Source organism: Eubalaena glacialis, chromosome 8 (assembly GCF_028564815.1).
Source record: "Eubalaena glacialis isolate mEubGla1 chromosome 8, mEubGla1.1.hap2.+ XY, whole genome shotgun sequence".
Lineage (NCBI taxonomy): Eukaryota > Metazoa > Chordata > Mammalia > Artiodactyla > Balaenidae > Eubalaena > Eubalaena glacialis.
Window position 1 is genome coordinate 85039292 of NC_083723.1, and position 26461 is coordinate 85065752.

A 26461-nucleotide genomic window follows, 5' to 3' on the forward strand; every position below is an offset into this window, starting at 1 on the left:
GGTACAATAGGAATATTTCTGGAAGTCCCTCCAAAGTTAGTTTTTAAGTGGAACATTTTTATTTTTCATAATGTATTTAGAGAAGATATATGGGCTCTGGAATAGAAAAGAATAATTCCATAGTCCAACAGGAGGTAGAATCTGAGCAAGTGGGTGGAAGTTACAGAACACATTTTCACTTAATATATAAGAAAACTTCCTGAGAAACAGAAGCCTTAATTGTCTATCACAGGAATGAGATTCCTAAAAAGCTACTGAGCTCTTGTCACAGACAGGATGCAGATGTATGACCATCTGTCAGTGATGTTATAAAAGGAATTTCTGCAGGGAGTAGCTGTTTGCTAAGTCTTTTAAGACTCTTGATTCTATGAATCTGTGACTGTTTATGAGTCATCCAGCCTATTGGTAGGATTTTTGAGCACTTACTGTCTTAACCAAGATGAGTTTCCACAGTGCATGCTATTAAGATTTTTACTATATAGTTGGGAGCATTAAAATATTTAGGAAGAAAGCATCTAGAAAAGCCCCCTGTCATCCCCCAAAAAACGGTTCTAAATTTCAGGTCCTCCAATTTGGGGAAAATGTTCCATCACTAACTTTAGATCATAAAATTTAAAATTAAGGTCTAGAAAACCTGCTATATTATCTCTTTCTCCATAGGAGCTAAAGGCCAATATCACCAGCACTAAATTTCTGCCTAATTAAAAATTTGGCTTAGTTTTATTTCACTTCGTTTGCCATGGGTCCCCAAGGGCGTGGCCTGAGAGAGAGCAGAACTGTCACTCTCCAGAGGTAGTACTCTTGCCCCTTGTCTGGACTCCTTCTTCACCTGGAAACACCATTTGCCAATTTCATTCAATTCTACCACCTTCTTTGCTAGATATTTGCATTGCATCATTAGTCTTCATCCACCTGCTGATCTAGAAGGTAAACTTGGTTTTTACCCCTTCCCCTACTGTGCCTTGTATAAGCATAGGGACTTTTATGGGTTTTTTTCCCAGGAATTTTCTTCAGGAATTTACTAGCAACTGTAAGTGAAGAAAAGGACAGTCTTTCTCTTGCATTCTTGACCCCGTTCTCACCTATTTTCTTCATGACGTTACTCTCCCAATTACCTAACGCCCTCCATCACTTTCACTTCAACATCTTCTCTTGGATGTCTTTTTCCCTGGTGCAAAACAAGTTCAAGTCTCCTTGATCCTAAGACACACACACACACGCTATACTTGGCTTCCCTTCAAACTACTGCCCCATTTCTCTTCTTCCCTTCACTGCCAGCCTACTGAAAGAATGGTCATCAGTCAGTGCCTCACATATTTTCCACCTTCAGTACATGTCACGATGATTTCTGTCCTTACCACTCCCATGAAACTATTCCTGCTAAGGCCATCACTCATCTCCCAGGTGCCTAATCCAGTGGCCAGTTCCAGATCTTCTTCCCCTTGGCTGTGGGTAATACTGAAATCCACGGGATGCCCACTCCTCCTTGAAACTCTCTCAGGCCATTTAGCCATCTGCTTCTCATTGTTGACTTAGCAGTCATTTTATCTGCACTTGACTATAAAACATTGATAAATGATTCATTTGGAAAAATAGGTTTTGAGCATCTACTCTCGACCAGGCACTGCACCAAGTCTGGCAAAAGATGGTGAGCAAAACCTGCCCACTCTGGAGAGTAGTGGGGTGGATGGAGGGAGGCATGAATCCCACAAGGACATGGTTGCAGGCTGTGACAAGGGCCATTCAGGACCACCACGAGAATGTTTAGTAGCATCCTCATCTAGTTTGGGGATCTCGGAAGCCTGCCCTGAGAAAGCTTTTTGCCTGCATAAAAGGAGGAGGAGGAGTTTTTAACCAGGAGAAGTGGGGAGAACATTCCAGTGGAGGGAATAGCACGCACTATATTAGGCAGGGAGATGTAAGGGAGAGAGCACGGACCCAGCATTGCTACTTACTGAACAGTCTGATGTTAAACAAACAAACAAACAAAAAACTACTTGACCTCTTTGGGTCTTAGTTCTCTCTTCTGTTAAAAATTTTGCAGTCATAATTATATGTGCTTATATTTGCAGTGCACGTGGCATGTAGCAGGTACTCAGGAAATGTTGCCTCACCGCAACCCGAGCATTGCGGGGCCTTTAAAGCGATTTCTCCTTAGTTGCTTCTAGGAAATAGGCCTCGCATTCCATCTCTCTGGGGCTTATACAAGGGTGCTGTCATTCCAGCAGAGGGTGGGGAGCTGGTGAGGAAGCGGTGGGCCCAGGGTGCTTATGATTTGGGTTTGGGGAATGTCTGATCCCTAAACCTCTTTTCTGTGATTTGAGAGTAGCTGCGTGCCATCTCGCATTGATGGGGGTGAGCTCTCAGGAAGGACACTTCTCCTGTTAGGTCTGGTGGACTGTGTTTCCCTTGTGCAGCCAAGCTGCACAGACTATGGAGTGCAAAAAGCCCTTACTTGCACGGTGATAGGATGTGAATGCTAGTTGATGGTGGAAGCTCGTCGGCGGATGCTTGATGAAAGGCACCCAGAATCTGAAAAAAGTTCACCGCCGCGCAGCATCCTCCAGGGGCGGCCGCCACTGCCGCCCTTTTATTAGCGCACGTAGTAGAGGGTTTGTGGGGCTTGGCAGCCGTCCACTGCCTAATGTGAAAAAGGCCCTGGAAGCATGGGCTCCTTTGAAGCAGCTGGGCTGGTGGCGGCTGCTGCGTGTGGCTGGGGTGTGGCCTCCAGATGCTGGACGCCTTCGCTTTCGTGGATTATCCTCGCCGCCCTTGTGAGAAACTCTCGCGATAGCTGCCCTCTCGGCGGGCAGGCGCGGTCCAGACAGGCAGACCCGTCCCGGAGCTGCAGGGGCTGGAAGTCCCCAAGAGCAGAGGCGAGGGGATGCCACCCTAGAGCGCGAGAGGAGAGAAAACAGCATGCCATTTCCCACAGCCTCCTCACTCTGAGCATCAGCTGGGCTAGGACGCCAACCCCGGGGTTTCCGCCTTGGCCGCCTCTCACCTTCATTTCCGGGTGTGGATGAATTTCTCCTCTTTAGGGACGGCGGTGGTGGGAGTGGGAGTCTCTTTTCTCCCTTACTTTTCATGAGAATCCTATGAGAGATTATACAAGGGAAACTGGCATAGGAAGGGGAAGGACTGTACCCCAAGTGACACAGCTGGGGCTTTCACCTGGGGGTGGTGACTCCACGGGGCTCTTTGCCTCCTCCTGCTGCCTCCCCGTGACTCCCTAATAGCTGTCCTGTTGGAGCACCTGTGCGGGCACACTTTCCTCTCCCCGGGCCCAGAGATGAGCAGGGGGTCCGGGCAGTGCAATTCAAGGAGGCTCCCTCTCCAGAGCCGTCCTGCACTTACAGGAGCCCCAGGCTGAGCCTCCTTAATTGTGCTGCCTGTTGCCCGCTGCCTTGCCCAGTCTTGCCCTCCTCACCACACCGTGAATGTCTCAAATTTAGAGCAGGGTTGCTTTGTACACAGCAGGCACTCAACTAGTGTTGGTCAAGTTGAATGGAACAGTTTCAAAGATGATGTGTATCTGTCTGTGTCGGGGGAGAAATATGATGAGACGGGTCACCCCAAAGAAGAGATATTGAGATTTTCTGAGTAAAGAGTCCCCTCTTGTTCCTGGAGGGTCTTTCCACGTATGAATATCACCTAGTTTTAGCCCATGTTTAGACATACTCATGAATACTGGTACTGTAGGGACCTGCTTTTTTACTAATGAAGAGGCAGGAACATGGATGAATATTGGCATCACGCTGGCATCTTCGGCCTCAGATTGTGTTACCACCTCAGATGCGGGAGAGAGTTTCTCCCCTGCTCACATGAAAGGTCTGGTACTCTTTGGTACTTGAGATTTTTTTGTAAAAACCAAAGTATGTGAAGCTAGATGCAGTGCATAAGGAAAATGAGATGTTACAAAAAATGGAAAAGCTTCTGGTCTGTTACCGTCGATGATCCACCTCGCTTGCCCTCCTGGCAGGGTGCACCTCCAATACCCCAACCCCTCCCCGCGCCGCGCAGGCACCCCGCGTAGGCGTTCATGATTATGCAGGGATTTAGGCCACCAACCAGCCTTACGATTGTTTTACAGTGAGCATGGCAGTGATGGATTGAACGTGTTTAAGAGAAAAGTGATTGATTTTCTGACAAGCAGCCATTTTTATGTTCTCTTTTATCAGCCAGCCTCCCCCGGAAAAGTGAAGGGTAAGAAGCAAATGCTGGAATAAGAATTACGGTTACTTGACGCTCTAACTCTTGGCCACTAGAGGGGGGTAGTGACCAGGCTTCCTCTCTCCTGTGATGAATGTGAGACATCTTTGCCCAAACTGAAATAACGAGTGACAACTCAGCAATTGTCTGTTCATCAGCTTTTCCCTTCGTGGAGCCAGTGTTTCACACTCAAGCAAAGGTCGCTCATCTTTCCTAAGAGGAGTATTTCCAACCATGTTAGTGTGTATAGAGTCTTTGGCTTTGGCCCCTTTAAAGTCGTAGCGCCTGGGTGTGGGGCAAATAGAATGGTGTACACACCTTCCCCGACCCTAAGACACAAGAAAACTTAACTATGGGCATAGGAATCGTAGTTTCCACATATGATCTGATATATGGCCTTATCAAGGGAGAAAATATTTTAGGTTCCAGAACATGCATGATGGTCGTTTGGTCTCTGTTCAAAGCACGTGTGAGGGACTCCTGTTAAAATTGGCATCTATGGAAAATCATAAGCATTGCTACTCTTTCAAGGAGATCTCTGTGTCCACAGACACCTCTTATTCCACCAAAACAATCGCTGGCTTTAGAAGGGTGTCCGAGGCTGATGCCCATTTCTGGAACTCCTACGCAACACGCTAGTTTCTGCCGTGTAGGTCATGGCATTTGCCTCCTGGGGAGTGTTATGAGGATTAAAGCAAACAGTATTTTTCAGTGTCTGGAGAATGTAAAATAGGTGCACATGTAGCATCCCTAGGTTTTAGGTTGGAAGTACGTATAAGTAGGCCATGTGCACACGACAGGAACAGAGTCCAGGCAATCAAAGGGGTTCCTTGTGAATAATTATCAAAATGGTTTGGTAGGTTATTTCCCTGTTATTTTGGTAGTTGGATTTTTATTCTTGTCAAGGCAGGAAGAGAGCAGTTACAGAGGGAAGGACCCTGAAGGCAAGAAGATGAAAACACACGGGGCTGAGCGGGGAGCTCAGGAAGATAGTGGAAGAGTCAGCATGGGCACCAGCACACTCACGGAGTCCGTGTGGCACCAGGTGTCACACCGAGGAGTTAAGGTTGGAGATTATGACGATTGGAATGCCTAAAAGAAAGAAATGCCTTAACAGTAGACCTGCCAGGCTATTCTGTGAGGAACGAGGTCTTCAGGAGCAGGCTCTGTGACTGCCTGTCAGGGACTTTTTGTTTTGCTTTTTAACATTGGCGTTTGGGTCACATGATCGTCAAATCTCAGATCTGGTGACTTGGGCTTTTACTCTGAAAACCCTGTGCCCTTATGGTGTTGAGGAGAACCGAGGTAGCCACTGCCAAGTTATGCTTGGAATTGTTTTCTTAGGTATAATGTGACATGGGTATGCCTTCTGACCGTGGCTATTACCTCTAGAGTAACTGGAAACTCTGGGCTTTTCCTGGGGCCCCTCTCTTTGCCTGGAATTTCCTTTTCTTCATTCTCTAACCAAACATGATTCCACAGATCCTTCAAGACCCAGTTCCTGCGTCTCTCCTACTCTGTGAAACCTCTGGACACCCTGCCCGCCCCTGTGGAATTAGTGGCTCTAGCTGGCCATTACTCTAGCTGCCTGCCCGTTATAGCAGGCATTACATCATTAAGAGTTTGGGTTTTAGTATCTGCACAATTTCCCCTTCTCAGTACGGTGCATCTCTGTTCATCTCCGTGCCTCTCATAGTGTCTGGAACAAACAGGGCTCAATGAATTCATTCTTCACACTAAGGAGTGGGCTCAGGGTCCAACAAGTGTGTGTGTGTGTGTGTGTGTCTTTTGGTGGTGGTGAAAGCTGGACTGCAGATAAATTCAGGATCCACAACCAGAGAAACAGCTGGCCTCCCAGAATCTCCTGCCCTGTCTCCTAGGATAGAGTTCATGAAATGCACAAGCCCATCCAGAAATGCCTGACCTTGCTGTACTGGCCTGGCAACCCCAGGCCGCCTGGAACCAATATTTAAGCCAATATTTGCTTTCAGTTATTCTCACCCGTAGTTAAGCCACGGTAGTGCCAAACTGTGGCTAGCCCAGGAAGGGTCTGCAGGGGGCAGCAGGGACTCCCTACTGGCTGGCTCTGCAAGTTTGCCCCGCACTCTCATTGACAACTCAATAAAGCAATCTCATAGTTCACAGTATTGAATCTTTGGGCCATGTTTTTTAGGTCAGAGTGTGGTTTTTTTTGTGAAAGTGTAAGGGTGCCCATATACTGTAGTACTGAGGAGAACCGAGGTAGCCACTACTGAGTTATGTGTGGAGTTGTTTTCTTAGGTATAATGTGACATGGATACTGACCGTGGCTACTACCTCTGGTTACTTCCATGTAACTCAGGTTAGGGAGGTCAAGGCAGAATTCAAGGGTTAAAGTATACGTGAAATTTTAAGTAGGCTCTTGGTAGCTAAACACACTCTGTCCATCTAACCAGGACTCTGTCTCACGTAGCCTTTCCCATCGATTCCCAGGCACTAACAAGCCCGAGATGCCTTCACTTGCTTCTGTGAACTTTCCAGATATACGGAGCAAGGAAAGCCATAGGACCCCAGTGTGGTTTTCTAGTCATCTTCCGGTCTCGTTCTAGCGTTGCTTCTAGGGAAGCCGACCTCCAGATTAAACAACATAGCCCAGCCAAAGACCCTTCCTGGTGGCAGAGGGGAAAGCTGGAGCTCTGACTCTGGCTCCCAGATGGGGCTGGCTGCTGTCACTCCTGGCTTGCCCTTCTGTGTCCCCAGAAGCAGAGTGTGGGGAGTTCCCAATGGTTCATATATCTGTCTTCAAAACTGTGTTTGGGTAGCAAAGTCATGAGCACTTGCTTCTGTCTGGCAGGGGTGGCCCTCATGCCAGAAAAAACACAGGGAAAATCACTTGGTATGCTGTTGCTAAGAAGCGGAGAGGTGTTGGATGTTTTGATTTTAGCAGCATTGGAGGCTTGCCTTTTTAGTAACAAGAAGAGCTATAGGTTGTTCCTACAATATTGGATATGTGCTTTTCCAAAAATGTGTCATGAATGCAGAATTCTCTCATCAAATCCTTTTTTCCACCATTCATTAAATTAAAAAGAAATCCTCTGGGATACAGGAGAGGGGTGCAAAAAGTTTAAAATGAAAACGACGGCGGAAAGGTTCTTGTAGAAGCAGCTTCGTTCCTAGGTGGCCGTGGCCAGCAGCCCGCATGCCATGGCCGTGTTAGGCAGTGGCCAGCAAGTAGGGGCAAGGATGGATTCATGCCCTTCAGATATCGGTGTCCAACTGTCTGACCCTGTGCAACCTGTGTGAAGGTTATCAGGCCATTCTCATCCACTTTTGATGATTCACTGAATGTTTAATGAGCTGTGTGTGCAAGGCACAGTGCTTGGCTGGATGAGCGAGATACAGTCCTCCCCCTGAAACAGGGAAAGAGGTGATTAGGCTTCAAAGGGTCTGCGCAAGAATAAAGGTGTGGAGGGGATAAGACCCAATAGGAAGGGGATAACTTTTCTTGGGCCAGTCAGGGAGCACCACGGAGGAATTTGAACTGTCTTAAAGGATAGGCATCTGACTTTTCCAGTGGAAAAGACAAGGAGGCACATTCAAGGCAGGAACAGCAAGGCAGAAGGAAACCTGAGGGTTAATAAGACACTCATATGTGACTGGATAAAAGAATGAGTGGGGAAGAAAGAGGGATGATCTAGATCGCTAGGGACCTTGACTTTTTGAGGCCAAGAAATTTGAACTTTTTCTGTAGGTGCCCGGTAAGACATCAGGAGTGAACTTGATCTTACTCTCACTACACCTATAAATCCCTCTGCGGAGGACAGGGATGGTGTTCCAACATAGATGGAGCTGCATACTTGGTACCACCGTCCAGTACCAGTAGGACTTTCTGCAGTGATGGAACTGGTATAAGTGTCCAATATGGTGGCCACTAGCTGCATGTGGCCACTGAACACTTGAAATGTGGCTAGTGTGACTGAGGAACTGAGTTTTAAATTTTATTTAATGGTAGTTAACTTAAATTTCCATTTAAATAGCTTCATGTGGCTAGTGGCTACTCTCTTAGAGCTTTGCAGGAGGCAGTGGTTGTAACTTGAGGGAGGGAAAAGAGATGAGGAGGGCTCCCCTGCAGATAAATTGTGATAAGTTGTATTTCAGGGAGGGAAGGGACCACAGATGGGTTCTGATAACTCGTACTCTGCTGGGTGCTATGAGGAAAAGCCTTCAAAGGGTCTTAGTGACACATGGCACACGTACATAAAATGGTTGGAGAAAGGAGGCAGGTGGTGTGACAGAGTGCTGGCAAGCACGGCGTCAGCTCCCTGGGACCCTGCAGTAGCTCTCGGCGTCCTGTTTCCATCTCTCTGCACCATGCAGCTATGCAAACCCCACAGAGCAAGAGTCCTGCCTACACCTCTCTGCTGTCAGGAAAGATGCCAAGTGCAGGGAGGATAAATCAGAAAAGCATTTCTAGATACATGAATTAAAAGCTCCTGTGACAGAAAGTATGCTTTAAAGGGACTGCACAGGCCAGTGCTCTTTACCTGCAGAGCATTCCTGGTAAAGCTTAATTGCAGTGCAACCTGTGTTTTCCCTCTGGAGCAATGGGTGGCGGTGTTTTCTGACCAAGAACTCAGCATCAAACAGAACATTACTGACAGAATAATGCCATGAAAGCAGAGAAGCCAAAGCCATAAATCTCAGTAACTACTGAAAGCGATAACATTCTGCTACTGATTCTGTAAAATGAATATAAATGTAGATATCGGTGAATACTGACTAAGGAAAGGACCATAATCTTCCATTAACATATAAAAATTCAACTCCAGGGCTTCCCTGGTGGCGCAGTGGTTGAGAGTCTGCCTGCCAATGCAGGGGACACGGGTTCGAGCCCTGGTCTGGGAAGATCCCACATGCCGCGGAGCAACTGGGCCCGTGAGCCACAACTACTGAGCCTGCGCGTCTGGAGCCTGTGCTCCGCAACAAGAGAGGCCGCGATAATGAGAGGCCCGCGCACCGCGATGAAGAGTGGTCCCCGCTTGCCACAACTAGAGAAAGCCCTCGCACAGAAACGAAGACCCAACACAGCCATAAATTAATTAATTAATTAATTAAAAAAAAATTCAACTCCACTGTGTCATAAATTAGATTTTCCTCATGCTGAATTATTAAGTGTGATAAACAGGAATTGAATGACAATAGTTTTGCCCCTCCCTGAAATTTGAAAGGCATACGAGGATGCTTTTATTTTCTCTTGATAAATTCCTTTGTAACCAGCAGAAGCATGCATAATTATTTCGTTATCCATTCCATCCTCCTGGATGTCAAGTCCACAGCATCAGTAGATCAATGACGTGGAAATCTGAGGACAACATAAAGTGAATCAAATCACAGCCTATGTCAGGAGGCCCCCCCGATCCACAGATTGGAAAGATTTTAGCTGGAGAAGTATTTAATAACTAAGATCTACAAACAGAAACTCTGTTTTTCTCCCATTCTTTATTTTCTCACTCTAGTTCCTAAATTTGGATTTAAATGTTAATATGTCCTATGTCGTTCTTTCTGTTGTTTAAAAAATACACTGTGATTTTTATCTTTTTAGAAAGGTGATATGTGTTCATTGTAGAAAATATGGAGGAAAATAAAAAGAGCCACCACTCTGAGTTGACTGTTATGAAAATTTGAGCATATCTATTTTCAGTTATTTTTGTTTTCTGTGTGTGACCACAAAAGACTGAAACAGTTTTGCTCTTTTTCAGTTAATCCTTCCTGAACATTTCCTCGCATTTTAAAATATATTTCCTAAACATCATTGTAATATCCATTGAATATTTCATCATAGAGGTCACCTAAATGTATCTAACCAGGCCCTTTTTGTAGGCAATTTAGGTTATTTCTTTTTCTTTTTCTTTTCTTTTCCTTTTTTTTTTTTCATTTTAATAGCATTGTGATGAAACCCCTGTATACAAAGTTTTTGTCCACATGCGTTACTATTTCCTTAGATGTGGAATTTCCCTATCAAAGGATAAGAACATTTCTTAGGGCTACTTATAAGTATCACCAAATTGCTCTCTAGAAAGATCTTCTAGTGGTGTTATGAATATGAGTGTTGAGATTAGAAAGACCTGAGTTCAGTCCTGGTTTTGCGGTTCTGGGTCTGTCATCAGCCATGTGACCCTGGGCAACTTGTTAACATCTCCAAGCTTCAGTTTCCCTTTCTGTTAAGTGGGCTAGTAATACGACCTGCCTCATATGCAATTCTGTGTGGAGTAAATGTGGTAATTCATGTAAAAGCCGAGTAGAGCAAAATGCTCAACATAAGAGCTAACAGTTTTACATGTTTCCAGCAGAGTATGCACTGTCTATTTCTCCATTCTCTCACAAACCCTGGGCACAATTTTGCATAAAAATCAACTTGACAAATGAAAAAAGACATAGTTTTAACTTCTTTGACAAAACACATCTTTCAAGCCTTTAGAAATATGTGACATATTTCAAGTCAAGGGCTGACTTTGACAAACGTATTTCCCTCAAATGTTGTTTCTCATGAGTGGCAATAGAATAAGTAATAGAAGAAGCCCAAATCTTCCTTAGTTTTAAAGGGTAGCTATATAATTGACTGTGTCTGAGGGCCCAGAGCGGGCTGTCGGTGGGGTAGAGTACGTGTACGTAGCAATTATTAAGTATGTGCTTAGAGCATTTTCTCTCAACCGTCTCAGTGAGCTGGATTTAGCTGTCCATAATTTATTTTAAATTGTATAAATAGCTTCATAAGACAACCGGAAGAGGGGCTTCCCTGGTGGCGCAGTGGTTGAGAATCTGCCTGCCAATGCAGGGGACACGGGTTCGAGCCCTGGTCTGGGAGGATCTCACATGCCGCGGAGCAACTGGGCCCGTGAGCCACAACTACTGAGCCTGCGCGTCTGGAGCCTGCGCTCCGCAACAAGAGAGGCCGCGATAGTGAGAGGCCCGCGCACCGCGATGAAGAGTGGCCCCCGCTTGCCGCAACTAGAGAAAGCCCTCGCACAGAAATGAAGACCCAACACAGCCATAAATAAATAAATTAATTAATTAATTAAAAAAAAAAGACAACCGGAAGAAATAAAGAGAAAAGAAGGAAAACATTGGCCAGCAATTCCTTCACACAAACAAGTTAAATTCTGTTTGTTGACTGTCCACACAATTTTACAGAATTGCATTAGACATTCTTTCAAAGCAGAGGATGCATTTCCTCCTGTCGAGATCTTTTCCATACAAGTACCATCATTTTACCAGGCCCACGAGGTGCCATTCCACTTCTGTCACGTCAGTGGAGCTGAGTACAAGGGCAAGAGACCCATACCCCTGGGCCAGGAAAGAGGGTGCTTGACAGATGTGAAGCAGAAGTGGGCTTGGAGGGTAGGACCAGGGCAGCTGAAAATGTTGCTGTGAAGTCTGAACATGAAGTGTGGGTTAGTCTGAAATAAAAATCGAAACAACAAAGGAAACGATGTTGAGGAGGGTTCATACTTAGACATTTAGAGGCTGTTTTAAGGACAGGCTTTATTTGGCTTTTCTTGGAAGCCCGGAGGCTCCACATGAATTTAAAGACACAATATGTGTGTCTAATATTGGAAAGGCTTTGCTGGTGAACACAATTTCACAGGTTTTCTGTAATACAAGTGGAGAAGGTATTAAGAAATACAGCTTTGATTATTACAGAGAGAAGAGAGAGTAGTTTTTCTGTCCTGATTACTGTGTCTTAAGTACCAGGCATCAAATGATCTGTCATTGGATGAAATGGAAGCACTCTTGAGGCTTCAGATCCATTTCTCTTTTATTCCAGTTTAGTTTCCATTTCCCAAGGCTGTGCCCTTGAGTGTTGAAATGTAATAACTTTGAGGGTACACGGTGAGTCTACTGATTCTTTAATATGGTTTCTGCCATTTAATTCTTGTTCAGAGCAGGCAGTGCACCAGCTCCACCCAGAGCTAGCAGGTTACTCTCTATAATCAGGTATGTACACATGTCTCACACCAAGAGGAAATGCTCACATAGTAACATTGGATGACCATGTCCTGATCACTTTTCAAGATCACTGGTGCTATTTGTAATCTTGAATATTATTTTTTTCTGCTTCCAGCCTTGAATTAGATTCTGTAAGGAAGAGGTTTTGCTGAACAGGGTATGAAAAAAATAAGGGTAGTCTAATTTTATCAGTCTTGGGCATCTTGCATAAAATGTTAAGTCAAAATTGTTAGACAGTAAACTTGCTGGAAGATGAAGACGAGGATGGTGGTATGCTATGACAAAAAGAGCACTCGTCTCGGGAGGCGTAATTTAATTCACTCTTTTGTCACTTATTAATGTGACTTTGGGCCTATCTCTTCATTTGTAAAATGAAGTTTTCATTTATAAAACAGGGACTGTGCTACGTCCTATTTAGCACTCAGTGACAGACTGCATGTGAAAGTCCTTTGTAAACTGTAATATCATATTCCAGTGTGAGGCTGTTATTATGCCTCCGAGGTCAGCATGTTTGAAAATTTATTAGTTTGTATTTAAAACACATTTCAGTTCTCTTTACGTCCTGGCCCATCATTTCCATATTTAAACTTAAGCAACAAAGACCTTGGCTCAGTCGCCTTTATCTTTCAGTCTAATTAGGGGCCTGAAAGTTTTGCTTTGTTTGGAATTTGTCACCCCATGTTCTAAAGAACGAGGTTCAGTGTGTTCCTCAAAAGACTAAGATTCTAAGATATTGCAAAATTGAATCCTAATTGTTTGTCCCTAGAAAGCCATGAGATTTTATGCTTTCATCAAGTTGGTCACTATTTGGGTTATATTGTAATAGAACCTGTTATTCATATATCAGAGCTATTCACAAAATGGCAGCACCTTGAATAGGGACTATATTCTAAGAGCTGCCTTCCCAACGTGGTAACCAATAGGCATATGTGATTGTTTGCAACTAAATTAATTAAAATTAAGCCAAATAAAAAATTCGGTTTTTCAGTCACACTGGATACATTCCAAGTGCTCAATAGCTAGATATGATTAGTGGCTACTACTTTGGACAGTGGAGACTATAGAATATTTCCATCATTACGGAAAGTTCTATTGGCCAATCCTGCTCTAAAAGAAAGGGAACCTGATGTCACATTATTCAGAGGTATCCAGTAAGGTTTCATGCAGAATTTTTATATCATTTTTAGGTTTCCAACCTAAAATAGCAACCTTTAATGTCCAATCAAGGGTTGACATCCACCCACCCACCCCTTTTCTCCAAGCTGCATTTAGGACATTTGATAATTTGATATTTTTGAATATTCATTTCTTTTTATTGGGTCCCTTAGGTCCTGCGTGACAGATATGTGTGAATGTCCAGTCCATAAAAACTGTTACTGCGAGTCATTCCTGGCATATACCCGCGCCTGCCAGAGAGAGGGCATCAGCGTCCACTGGGAGCCTCAGCAGAGCTGTGCAGGTGAGAAGTTCCTGGCCGATCCAAACATCAGAAACTCACTCCAGTGCCCAAGATAGCAATAGAAGAGGCTTGAGATGTGAATGGTCACATGCTCCCTTGGCCAGAGGGAAATCTTATCAGTGGCCCACCTGGATTTCAATTTGATAAAACACAGGGGCTTCCCACTGGGCAGGATGGAAAGCACTTAAGAGAAGTGCTTTGTGACAAGCACATTTGAACAATTTAAGGATTTCCACTGTTGCAAAATCCTCCTAACCTCAAGCTACCGGCTGGATGTGCTTAGCACGTGGACAGTCATAGCTGTGGTTTAGGTTACGTGTGGAGCAAAGGAGATTCAGGACAATTACAGTCATTTAAGGTCTTCAGGATAAGTGTGATTTTTTTTTGAAAGAGAGAGAGAAATGGTTATACAAACACTAGTAGAATGTTCTTTTCCTTCTGAGAGATTGCTGTAATAGTCGTTCTAGCTCTTTGATCTCAGGCAAGTAAATTAGCTTATTTGATATCTGTAAAATGGACTTCTTTGTTCATCCCAGAAATGTTTCTTACAAAGTGGCTAAGTACTAGGCATTGAACAAAGCACTGTGGGCACTTTGGTGACTGTAAGAGATGAGGTGAGGTCCCTGTCATTGAGGTGCTGGCAGCCCAGTGGGAGAGCCAGACAAAAATAGTAAGTCGAGCATGGTAGAGACTTGCTAAGTGTGGTAAGGGTGATGAGGAGGCAAATAGGGCAGAGCAAGAGAAAACAAATGGAGAGGGAGTGGGCGGCTACTTAGATGGTGAAGAGGGAGTGCGTCTCTGTGGGGATGATATTCCAGCCGAGCATTGAAGGATCGAAGGGACTCAGGGCAAGAGATCTATGCAGAGGAAACGTATTTGAATAAGATAGCTGCTCTCAAACTGGAAGGGAGTCAGTGTGGAGGGCAGGGGAAAGAGGGGCACAAGATGAGAGTGGAGTTGAAGCCAGAGCCGGATTCTGCAGGACTCTGCAAGTCTTGGGATGGAGTCTAGCTTTTATTCCAAGAAGAATGGAAGCCACTGACGGGCTTTAAGCAACCCTCCTTCTGCTTTTGAAAGATCACCCTGCGTAGAGGCTGCTGTGTAGAGAATACACTGAATAGGGCAAGATTGAAGGCAAGAGGCCATTGCAGTCTTTGGGGTGACAAAATGATGGTGGCTTGGATTAAGATGGAGGCAGTGTGTGGAGGAAGAAGAGAGATTTTAGAAATATTTTGGAAATGTACAATAATATCTACTCTGCAGAGTTATAAGCATTAGTGATACGTACGTGAAACATCTTAGAAGAGTGCTCAACTCATAGAAGATAGTCAGTAGTAACTGCCGCTCTGATTTAGACCTGAAGATGAGATGACTAAATGTTTGTCTTTTACTGCAAGGGTTTGCAAATGTTTTTCTGTAAAGGACCAGATTTGCCTGGTAGGGAGAGACTGGGGTTTGCAACATTCTACACGAATACTAGAAACCTTAGCTCTGCTATTAGAAAAGAAGGCAGTTCATGGCACTGCTAACTCTAGAGGGTCTATACTGGTGGAGGGCAGGAGCTGTCATCCGGTTGGAAGAGGGCTCAAGAATTGCCTATGTCTATATTTTCAGTGCATGGACATCGTGTTCACTTAGACAGTGGGTCTCAATCTGGCTGGACATTGGAGTCACTCTGGGAGCTTAAAAGATAAGCCAGAAAACTATGCCTGGGCCCCTTGCCGAGATATCCTGCTTTAATTGGCCTTGTGTATCATTTGAAACCTCTCAGGAGATTCTGACGGGCAGCCAGAGTTGAAACCGCCGAGTTAATTTGTATGCTTATTTGGGTGGCTCTGGGGGAGTTGGACGACGAGCGTTTTGGAGGTTACTAAAGCTTCCTCAAGCCACCCCTTGACACAGTCACTAATCCATGTCCTTAAAAAGCTCTCAGACCCTTTTATCTACTTGAGAACTTCCCTTTTGGTTTTGCTCTCTCCTCTGCAAGCCCAAGTCCAATCTTTATGTCTGAGTTCACTTTCCACGGCAAGAGTGCCTCTCTGTCAATGCTGTTTTCCCAGAGGAGGATTGAGTTGATAAAAATAACTCATATTAAGGTATGGCTGAGGCTCCTGGAAGGTGAGACTAACTGGCTTACCTCCCACCTAATGCGTCAGTGTGGGGTAGTATAGGAAGGGCAGGGTTTTGAGAGACTGGGTCCTTCCACCACACCTTGAATATGCCCGTCTCCTTTTCTCTACTTTGAAATGAATAAAATATATGGACTCAAGCCCCAGCCATTCATCCTGGTGTAATGTGGGGCTCAGCAGAACTTTATTAATTTTATTAGCTATGGTGCTGTGATGAGGATCATATCAGATACGGAACATGTGAACCCTCTCTTCCTGATGCCAGGCTGTATTTAACACCAGTTCAGTGCACCCAATGCATTTGAGGACTACACTTTCCCCCCTCCAGGATCCTAAGTTCAGGGACTGAATCTCAGCAGCTAAAATTACTTTTCTAATGGAAAAGGAATACGGCTTCTGAAAGGTTCCATTTACCACTTAAAATTAGCAGAATCATCTGAGTGAAGTATAACTCTGTCAATGTTTGATTGCAGGGGAACCTTTTACACACACACACACACACACACACACACACGCACTCACACTGAACTTCCATAAATTGGCAGTTGGTATTTACGGAGATATGCAGCATCTCTCAGTAGATTCATTTCTGAGTCATCTGGAATATTGAAGACTATAAGAATACTCTTTACTAATTTTTAGTTCCCAGATCTTTTGACTTATGACAGCACTTAAGGCCACTTAATACTGAGAAGAGAAATTTTCCAGGGTAAAAGGCTTGGAAGTTGAACAAATAAGAAGCCAGCCAGGCAAGAAACTCTGAATGAACACGTGACATCTCCCACGTGTTAGGCTGGATTTTAGCACTAGCATGACATATGAAGTGTATGCCCACTAGCTGTGGCAAGGAGGACTAATGAAACTCTAGTTTAGTACAGGAGTTACTAAATACAATACAATTTGCAGAGGGCTATTGTGACGGTCTCTAAAAGTTTCATTAACGACCATTTATATTAATGTGTACTATTTTCTAAACATCTCCTTTGCCCCAAGGACGATACTAGAACTTTGTGTTACATTTTATCTTATTTAATCCCCACTCTAATCTATATGTTAACATTCTGTTACCCACATTTTACTGTAAAGGACATTAAGGCTTAGAATATTTCAGTAATTTGCTAAAAATCACAGAGGTGGAAACTAAGAAAGCTAGGAATCAAACCTAGGTCAATTTGCATTATAGCCACTGTTCGTAATTATTATGAGAACACAAATAAGCAAGTGCACTGTAGAAAAATATATATACCTATGAATATATATTTATTTATGTAAGCATCCACTAATTTATGGAAATATTTGTTGTGTAGATCTTTCCAATTTCTATTCACTTGTTCCTTATCATTGATACTTGTTACTTGGTACCTTCTGACTCTGTAACTTTGTTATGACCTTGCTCCTGCGTCTTACTTTGCCATCCTTAGTAGATTTTCTGCCAACCTCCCTGTAGGTGCCACTACCAATTGTCACTGCACTTGGAGGAATACATTTTCTAAGTGGGCAAGGGGCTGGGATATTCAGAGTGGTGTGTGTGTTTCAGCAGCACATGAGATAGTCTGCTGGGTTCTGTGAGCAGTTTCCTCCTTGTTTTATTCTACAAACTCCAGGTGATTCTGGCCCCTGCCCTGCAGCAACTCTGCTCTACTTATGCACACTCATCTTTCCCTTGGCTGACTGGGAAAGGATCCTGTAAAGGATTAGGAGGTAAGGTCAGCACTGTGACCTTCAGCACAGTAGGCGCACATGGGGACAGTGAGTTCCAGAGGGCACAGATCTACACTTACTGAACGTATTGATAAAGTCAACACGTGGCGCCTTTATGGGGTCCCACAGAAAGTAACGTGTAATGGTCCTTGCACGCATTACAGAGTAGCTGCTTATGTGCCCCCTTGAGAATAAATACCTGCTAACCCTAACCACTTTGGTAGTTTCCTGGTTTCTAAAAAATGGATTTGATCAAATGAAGCCTTTTCAAATGCCCTTGTGCAAATCATTTATGTTGTAAAAAGGTATTGTTTGCCTTTTATAAGTTTGAAAAAAAAATGGATTCACAGAGGGTAATAAAACAGGTCCAAGTCAGGATTAACTTTCTAGGATCTTCTAAAAGTTGCGCCAGTTTGAAGGCAAATTTAATCATGTCATCCCCCCCATTTAAAACCCTTGCAAGATTCCTCTTCCTCAAGGCTTACAGCCCCTGCCTACTCCTCTGCCTCTGTCTCCTCCCACTCTCCCACTCAAATCCCATGCTCCCTTCCTCCAACAAAGCAAGGATCCTCCCATTTCTGATTGGGTCATGGCTGCTTGTTGTTGCTGACACCCCCTTACCCCCTACCCCCCACCCCCGCCTTGGCTCTCAGTGCTGTCTCTGCCTGGGAAACTCTTCCTGCCATTGTCTGACTGACAATGTCTACTCACCTTTTAAGACCTAAGTGGGATCTATTCTCTGAAGTCTTCCTGGATCCCTACGCAACCCTCCACATTGAATTGATGTCTCTCTTATTCCTCCACTGTTCTTTGTTCTCACTGTCTAACGTGTACATCTTGCACTTAATTAACCATCTGTTTATGTAGCCCCTTCACCTATTTGGTTGTAAGTCCAGGCTCCTGAGACTGGAGGTCAGAGATGGTATCTGATTCACATTGGATTCCCTGGCCTAAGAGAATGCCTGCCACATAGTAGATACTCAGTAGATGTTTGTTGATTTAATTTGAATTGAATGGAGATGATGAAAAAGATCCTTTTTTTTTTCTAGTAGTTCTTCGTTTTCAACCTTCTAATTTCTACCTGTAGATGGTGAGGGAAATCTTAGTGTTCAGTAGTCAAAGGTAAGATGTCACAGAGGAGCAGTAGAAAATTAAGTGGTGGAATTAGAAGAAAGAATTGAGAGGTCAGAGAGAAGAAAAGACATGGGAGAATGCATGTCTATAGGAGAGGAAGGAAAAGGAAGAACATGGGTGGGAGAGGGGAAATTCTGCCGAGTTTTCATACTAGAAGGGATCTTTGCAAGATCTGAAAGGGAACAAAGTATCTGGAGGGAAAAGTGAGTTGAAAGAGGCATTCTGGAAGCAGCAGAGTGGAAAATGAACTTAAGGCCAGCCAAATGTAATCCAGCTTGGGAACCGGGATGATGGATTGAATATCGTTAAGATGAAATCATCATCCAACAGGCACAGACACTTATTAAGCTGTCCTCTGTGCCTGGCCCTGTGCCAGAAATTTGCATCGTAGAAGACAAGGACTCTGCCCTCAGGAGTCCCAGCCTCAGTGGTTCATTCTGTTCAACCAGGGGTGCTGGTTGTAGTGACCCCTGGAACCTTTAAAATCTACAGCTACCCAAGGCTTCACTGTAGACACAGAGCAAAAATCTTTAGGGAAGGGGCTGAGGAATATGTATCTTTTAAAAGATCCTCAGGAGACTCTTGTGAGCATCTCTGATTAAGAACTACAGCTGCACAGTAATTGGGGGATTAAAACAAGTAAACATAACTATAATGTGAAAAGTGCTGTTGGATGAAGAAGAGGGAAGGGTATCCTGGGGGAGATCCAGGTAGCTACTCGAAGGAGGTGACGTTTGAATTAAGACTTGGAAAATGATTGGTTTGGGAAGAGAATCCAAACAGATGATAATCAATTTCAGAGCTTTTTGACTGGAAATTAGAGCTAATACTGTAGTAACTGATGAAGAGAGAAAGAGAGGGAAGGGAAGAGAGAGGAAGAGAAGGAAAGGGAAGAGAAGAGAAGAGAATGTCAGGGGAAGAGTCTTGGAGGCAATTTGAACATTTAGTGCCAGGGAGCAGGTAAATAAGCCCAAGAGAGAGAAGGTGTTTGCAAGAAGTTAGCAGAAGAACCTAGACATTTCAGTGTCATAAGATAAAATGGACAAAAAGACTAAGTGTTTTGTGGTGAGATCATGTGAGAATGGGGACTGCCTCTATGTCCGTGGATATGGTCATTGTGGAAAACGTCGGCGGGAACTGCTTCAGTAAAATGGTGGGTGAGGAAGGTAGGTCACCAGTGGTAATTCATGGCACAGGAACTGGATAAAATGACTGTGAACTTTTCTATAAAGTCTGGAGGTAAGAAGTCTGATAGGTGATGGAATATTTTGCTAAAGATTGGTGTTGACCTGAAAATGTTTCCAATATTTAGAGGATGGAGCCAATAGAGACAGAGATTAATGTGCATGGAAAAGGACAAATAATAGAGCAAGTTCCTGGAAGAGACGGGTCAGAAAGCAGAAATGACAAATGAAGGCTGGGTGCCGATGAGGAGAGGCAGTAGGGAGGTGGGTTGAGGTGCTCCTGCAGATGTCCTAAGTCATCAATAAGAGAGGATGAGTGCGCTGAGACTGGGAAGAGCTCCAGTAGAGTTTTAGGTGGAGGAAGATGGGAAACAGCAGGAGCTTCCATTGTGCACCTACTTCCACCGTGGAAATATTCGTTGCCCTCTTCTTTGCTGAAAAGGCGTGAGTCTCTACAGTGACCGAAGCATGAATGTGAGGGTTGTTTACAGGACCAGTTCTCAAACTTGGCTGCCCATTAAAATTAACTGTGCTGGGGAGTATTTTTAAAATTATTTTTAAAATACTGATAACCTGGTTCTACCTTCAGAGGTTCTAATTTAATTGGTCTGGGGTGGGGGTCCAGGCATTGGGAGGTTCTCTGTCGACCCTGATTTCTAGCTTTGAACACCACAGATCCATAAAAATAGAACAACACATGGATACAATTATTTGTTGTGAATATGATATTCAGCTAGGGTGTTTCCAAGTTATTAGGCATGTCCAATGTATAGGATATTCTATTAATCACTGAAAAGAGAAAAAGAGAACTTGGAAGGGATCCGTAAAAAGTCAAAAGATTATCAGAAATGCATAAGTTAAGAGATTTAAAGAAGAATAATTAAGTTGATCCACCCACTCATCCATCTATCAATGCATCAATCACACAGCAGCTCTCTGAGTCCCTTCTATATGTTAAACACCACACTACTGCTGAAAATAAACAAAACGGCCCTTCCCTCAAGTAGCCTAGATTTAGTTGGAGAAAGAGAGGACAAGGAAATGGATGATTATAATTTCATGTTGCAAATGCAGGGATAGAGGTGGGCACCAGGTGCTCTGAGTATACAGTCAAGGGACATCCTATCCAGACAAGAGAGGCAGGAGAAAAGGTTGGGAACTGAGTCTAAAAGAGGGGAAGATAGGGTGAATGGCAGTGACATTCACCGAGCTTGACAGTGGCACTAGGCAAGAGGCAGGGTCTTCAGGCTTGGCTTGGCTCCAGGAGGTTCCTAGTGGCCTAAGGAATAGAATGAAATTATGAGAAGCCAAAACAACATACTAGAGTTCCATGGTGGAGGTAACGTTAGGGAAAGTAGCCTTAAAGTATAGTAGTAAACTTTTACTTATCCACTGTGTCAGTTAGGATCCAGGCAGAAAACAAGTGGCACATGCGGTTTACTTAATTGAAGTAAGTTTCATAGATGGACTACTTTAAAATGGAGAAGTAGCATGTTGGGAAATAAGGAAAAGTCCAGTGCCCTGGAAACGAACTGTTTTTACTCACAATAAGCCGACACCACATGTGTGGGTTTTTTTTTTTTTCCTCACACCAACCAATTCTCCAACACTCTGGACACCAACTGGGTGTCCTCAAATTCCATTCAATTTTGAGACTAACTGCCCAGAGTTAGCATCGGCCTCCACAAGTTTAAGGGCTCAGTCCCACAAGACGCCTCACTTCAGGTGCCAGTTGCAAGTACTGAGTCCCTAGGTTACCCTCACGTCTGCTCCACTTGGCTACAAAGTCGGGGGAGAGAGGTGTTCTCACAACCCCCTCCCCTTTCAGGCTTAATAATTTACTAGAATTGCTCACAAAGCTCTGGAAAACACTTATTTGCTCTTACTGGTTTATTATAAAGGATACAAATGGACAGCCAGATGAAGAGGTACAGAGAGTAAGGTCTAGAAGGGTCTCAGTGCACAGGAGCTTCTGTCCCAGTGGAGTGAGGACACCATAATCCCAGCACCTAAATGTGTCTGCCAGTTTCAAAGTTTTCTGAACTTGTCGTTAGTCATTTAGGGCTTTGTATGGAAATTTCCTTATGTATGCATGATTGATTAAATCACTGGCTGAAAGTGATTAACTCAATATCCAATCCCTCTCCCCATCCCTGGGAAATGGGGCCGAAAGTTCCAACCCTGTAATCATGCCTTGGTCTTTTTGGTAACCAACCCCCATCCTGAAACTATCTAGGGACCCTAGGCACCAGTCCTTACCAGCATACAAAAGACACTCATCACTCTGGAGGTTTCCAAGTGTTCTACGAGCTGTGTGCCAGCAACTGTAGACAAAGGCAAGTGCAGCTGGAGGCTGGATTGTTATTTTTGTTCTTCAAGAGGATTCTTCTAAATCAGCGGTCCCCAGCCTTTTTTGGCACCAGGGACTGGTTTCGTGGAATACAATATTTCCATGGACCGGGGAGGGGAGGGGTTATGGTTTTGGGATGATTCAAGCACATTACATTTATTGTGCACTTTATTTCTATTATTATTACATTGTAATATATAATGAAATAATTATACAACTCACCATAATGCAGAATCAGTGGCAGCCCTGAGCTTGTTCTCACTTGCCGCTCACTCATAAGGTTTTGATATGAGTCTGCAAGAAATTGATGTATTATGGTCTCTGTGTAGTCAAACCTCTCTGCTAATGCTAATCTGTGTTTGCAGCCACTCCCCAACGCTAGCATCACTGCCTCAGCTCTACCTCAGATCATCAGGCATTAGATTCTCATAAGGAGCGCGCAACCTAGATCCCTCACATGTGCAGTTCACAGTAGGGTTCCTGCTCCTTTGAGAATCTAATTTCACCACTGATCTGACAGGAGGCGGAGCTCAGACAGTAACTCGAGTGCTGGGGAGTGGCTGTAAATACAGATGAAGCTTCGCTCACTTGCCCGCCGCTCACCTCCTGCTGTGCGGCCTGGTTCCCTGTTCTAAATCCCTACATGTATCAACATTCCTACTCCTGAGAATGAGGGGTGGCGCCTTTGATTGTCACTGGAAGTAACTCAGATGGAAAAGTCCACGTGTCATAAAACTTCCAGAATGTTGGCAGTATTTTTTTCTGACAAATGTATTCATGAATTTCAGGATGTCTCAGAATATTGTCAAAATCATTTCAGCTCCAAGTTAGCAAAGATAGCAACTTGCTATGATTTGGCTACATCATCATTTTTACGTTCTCTGACCAGCCAGCCAGCTACTTCCCTCTCCCCCGTCACACATCTAATTTTTCTCCATTGGTCCCTACCCGACTCTTGCTCAATTTGTCTCAAATTGATTAATTCAACACATGATCACTAGATTAAAATATGTCACTCATTTCCAATACCCTTGGCAGGTTTTTTCCCTGTATGTGTAATTCTGTATATTTGAATATCGAGGTGGTTGCAGAAATTATTTTTATTCATCGCAGCTCAATAGCTGGAAGAACTATTTGGAGTTAACTTTTCATACTATTCTCAATACCTAAATAACCTATAGATTTCCTTGTAGCTTGACTAATGTATAGTTTGTCCTATCTGGGAATAAAGCTTTTTCATTTTATTTTATTTTGAAGTTCGCTGGCCCAGCAGGTGGATCTTTGATGTTGTTTTTCTAGGTGCAGGTGGTTCCTAGAGTGTTTGGGCAGTGTTGGGTGTTTGTTATTCTTTTGTTAGGATGCAGAGCTGCACCTGTGCTGTGGGGAGACCAGTGCCATGAGTGACGTGAGCCTTCGGGAATGGCATGGGGCTGAGGGTGAATTAACCTGGCTCTAATGGTTTCCCCACATCTCACCTACGTCACCTCCTCTTTTTCAGCCACCCAGTGTAAGCACGGTGCCGTGTATGATACCTGTGGCCCGGGATGTGCCAAGACCTGTGACAACTGGAATGAGATCGGTCCCTGCAATAAGCCGTGTGTTGCGGGTTGTCACTGTCCAGCAAACTTGGTCCTTCACAAAGGAAGGTGCATCAAGCCAGTCCTTTGTCCTCAGCGGTGACCTTTGTTCCGCTCCTTCAGACTTTGAACCTGGTGTTCTTGACACTGAGGTGGAAGAGCCAATGAAAGACTGCGATATTTGTGTGCTGATTCTGCAAATACACACGCAGAGTATATATGTGTACATATATAGATATATAGATATATTCAGAAACACTTCATCATTTATATAAACTATAGGTGGATTATTATATGTATATTTTTTGCTATAAGACATGTATTGTTTCTAGGATCCTAATCTGTAAGCCACTGAATACATTGTATAAATAAACCAGGTGTTTTTAATTTAATAAGGCAGCATGCAGACATATTGGATGGCTTTACCATCACATACATTTGTCATTTTTAAGAAGTTTTCTAAGAAATCCAAATTGCCTGCCTGAATTAATTTTTGATTTGAATAGGATTTGCAGTTGAATGGGAAGTGTGTTTTTCTGGAGAAGGGCAAATTTATCTAGGGGCATTTCATGCTTCCAAAGAAAGGAAAGTATGCCTGAGAAATATGGCTAGTGATTGGTGACAGGCTCTAATGGTGCATGTAAGCAAGGGGTAGGCTGTTAGACTTTATTGGGTCATGGTCTGATATTATTTCCAAAACTGATTGGCTGGTTGCCAAGAAATATATATTTGTCACTAGAGCATAACTGAAGAATCAAATGATTTCTTGCCATCTTTGCATACTCCTTGAGTCTCCTAATTTTATATGTGTGTATGATGGATATGTCCACCTCTGTGTCCCACACTGAGATGATGGCGTGTCTGGATGACTTGTTAGTTTTATTGAGGATGAGCAGGTATTTGAAGAAACTGTTGCACAGCGTATGACAAAATATCCATTTCTCTGAATCTCACAGCAATTTAGGATGAGCAAATCCAATGAGTTAAAATAAGCTATCTCCATTTTGTGACTATTCCATGTATGAAATGAAAGCCTTTATTTCTAGAGGATTCCTAGACCAACACTATTTGGCAACAGTGAATTTGTCCTAATTATTAGACAGAAAGAAAGGCTTTACTGATCGGTTGATTTAACATCAGTACAAAGAATGGTCTACATGCTTGCTCTTACTACTAGTCACCATGTGATTTTCATGACTTTTGTGTTCAGTTGAATAAGTGAACATGTCAACAAAACAAAACCCACTGATGTCTAAAAATAAAATGTTCTGCATTGTAGTAAATAAAGGGCTTAAGATTTAAAACAATGCATTTTCTATTTCAAGATGTGTCGTGTTATACTTTACAAATAAGCTATGGCAAATTCAGGTTCATCCATTTTTAACAGCTTTATTTAGATATATTTTATATACCCTACAATAACTCATTTTTATAAAGAGTGTTATTAATAGATAATAGCAAACCTCCAAAGTTTTGACAGTCAGCATAGTGCCATTGCTTGTTAAGACATTTGTGTTCCTGTTACATATATTCATGACAGCTAAAGGATTAGTTTGGATTTTTTACTGGGGCATCTCCAGCTGTTTGAGAAAATTGAATAAGTCACACAGTGTAATAGTGATTGTCTGGGACACCAGGGAATGTGGTTGTCATTGTTGTGCTTGGGCCATAACCAACCTCTGTATCTGGGACCCAAGGTAGCCAGTGCTTCAGTGCTGCACTTGGAAAGGGGGCTTTGATGTAGGAGACTTGGGCTCCAGGTGTGGTTTGTGACCTCGTCCACAACTGTTTAAGCATTTGGGGCCATAATTTGTTTCTCTGAAACACAAAGAGGCTTTGTAGTATATGGGCAGGGTTGAGGATCAGGAGACCTAAACACTCTGCCACTAGTGAGATTACTTGCACAGTAACCTGAGACACAGTTTGCAAACCCTTTTACACTCCTAGTTTTTGCTTTTTGAAACCTTCTGGAAATTTATTTCCAAATATTTTCAGTCTGCGATTGGTAGAACCTGTGCAGATACGCAGGGCCAACTGTAGATCGTGCTCAGTAAAAGCAAGTTCTTTTTCCTCTCCCTGTGAAAATAAGAATGTTTTGAAAGTCCTAAACTAAAAGTTTTGAACTAGGAGGAAAAATGAATTGTTGACATTTACAATGGCAATTTTTGTTAAAAGGGTGGCACATTGAGAATTACCAATTCTTCAGGTGAAAAAGCCACCCCTTTAAACTCGCTGAGTGTTTCCTGAGTATCTGACTGTAATAGGGAAGAACAAATCTGACTCCATATTGGATCCATTTCTTTTCCTTTAACCTTTGTATTCTATTGCTTTCGCTGCAAGTTAAGAATGTTGCCTCTAGCCTGAAATATACAGGATACCCCATTCTCAAGGCTCTGACCTTTCAAGGTATAACACTTTTCCATTCATACAGAGATAAAAAGTTGCAGAACAGAGAATAACAAGTGTCTTGTTGGAGGTTTATAGGAACATTGTAAACCTATGTGACAGCTGCAATAACAAAGGATTCTGACACCAAGAAGTTTACACCAACCAACCATACCCCCTCCCCTTTTAGTCTAAAAGAAGCCTGAATTCTAACTAGGGTAAGATGGTTCTTTGGGACCCTAGTCCACCATCTTCTTGGTCTGCAGGCTTTCTGAATAAAGTCGGTATTCCTTTGCCCCAGCAACTCGTCTGTTGATTTATTGGCCTGTCATGTGGTGAGCAGT

The 26461-nt window shown here is 43.5% G+C and overlaps 1 protein-coding gene across 4 annotated transcripts in view; it reads left to right on the forward strand.

The window, feature by feature from the left end:
- Positions 1-23950, forward strand: part of BMPER (BMP binding endothelial regulator) — a 373674-nt gene extending 349724 nt beyond the window's left edge. For all 4 annotated transcript variants that reach the window (XM_061197906.1, XM_061197903.1, XM_061197904.1 and 1 more), the window contains 2 exons: positions 13527-13657; positions 23654-23950. In XM_061197906.1, coding sequence (XP_061053889.1) covers positions 13527-13657; positions 23654-23835 — 313 coding nt within the window. In that variant the 3' untranslated portion in view covers positions 23836-23950. The remainder of the gene's footprint in view (positions 1-13526; positions 13658-23653) is intronic.
- Positions 23951-26461: the final 2511 nt, after the last annotated feature.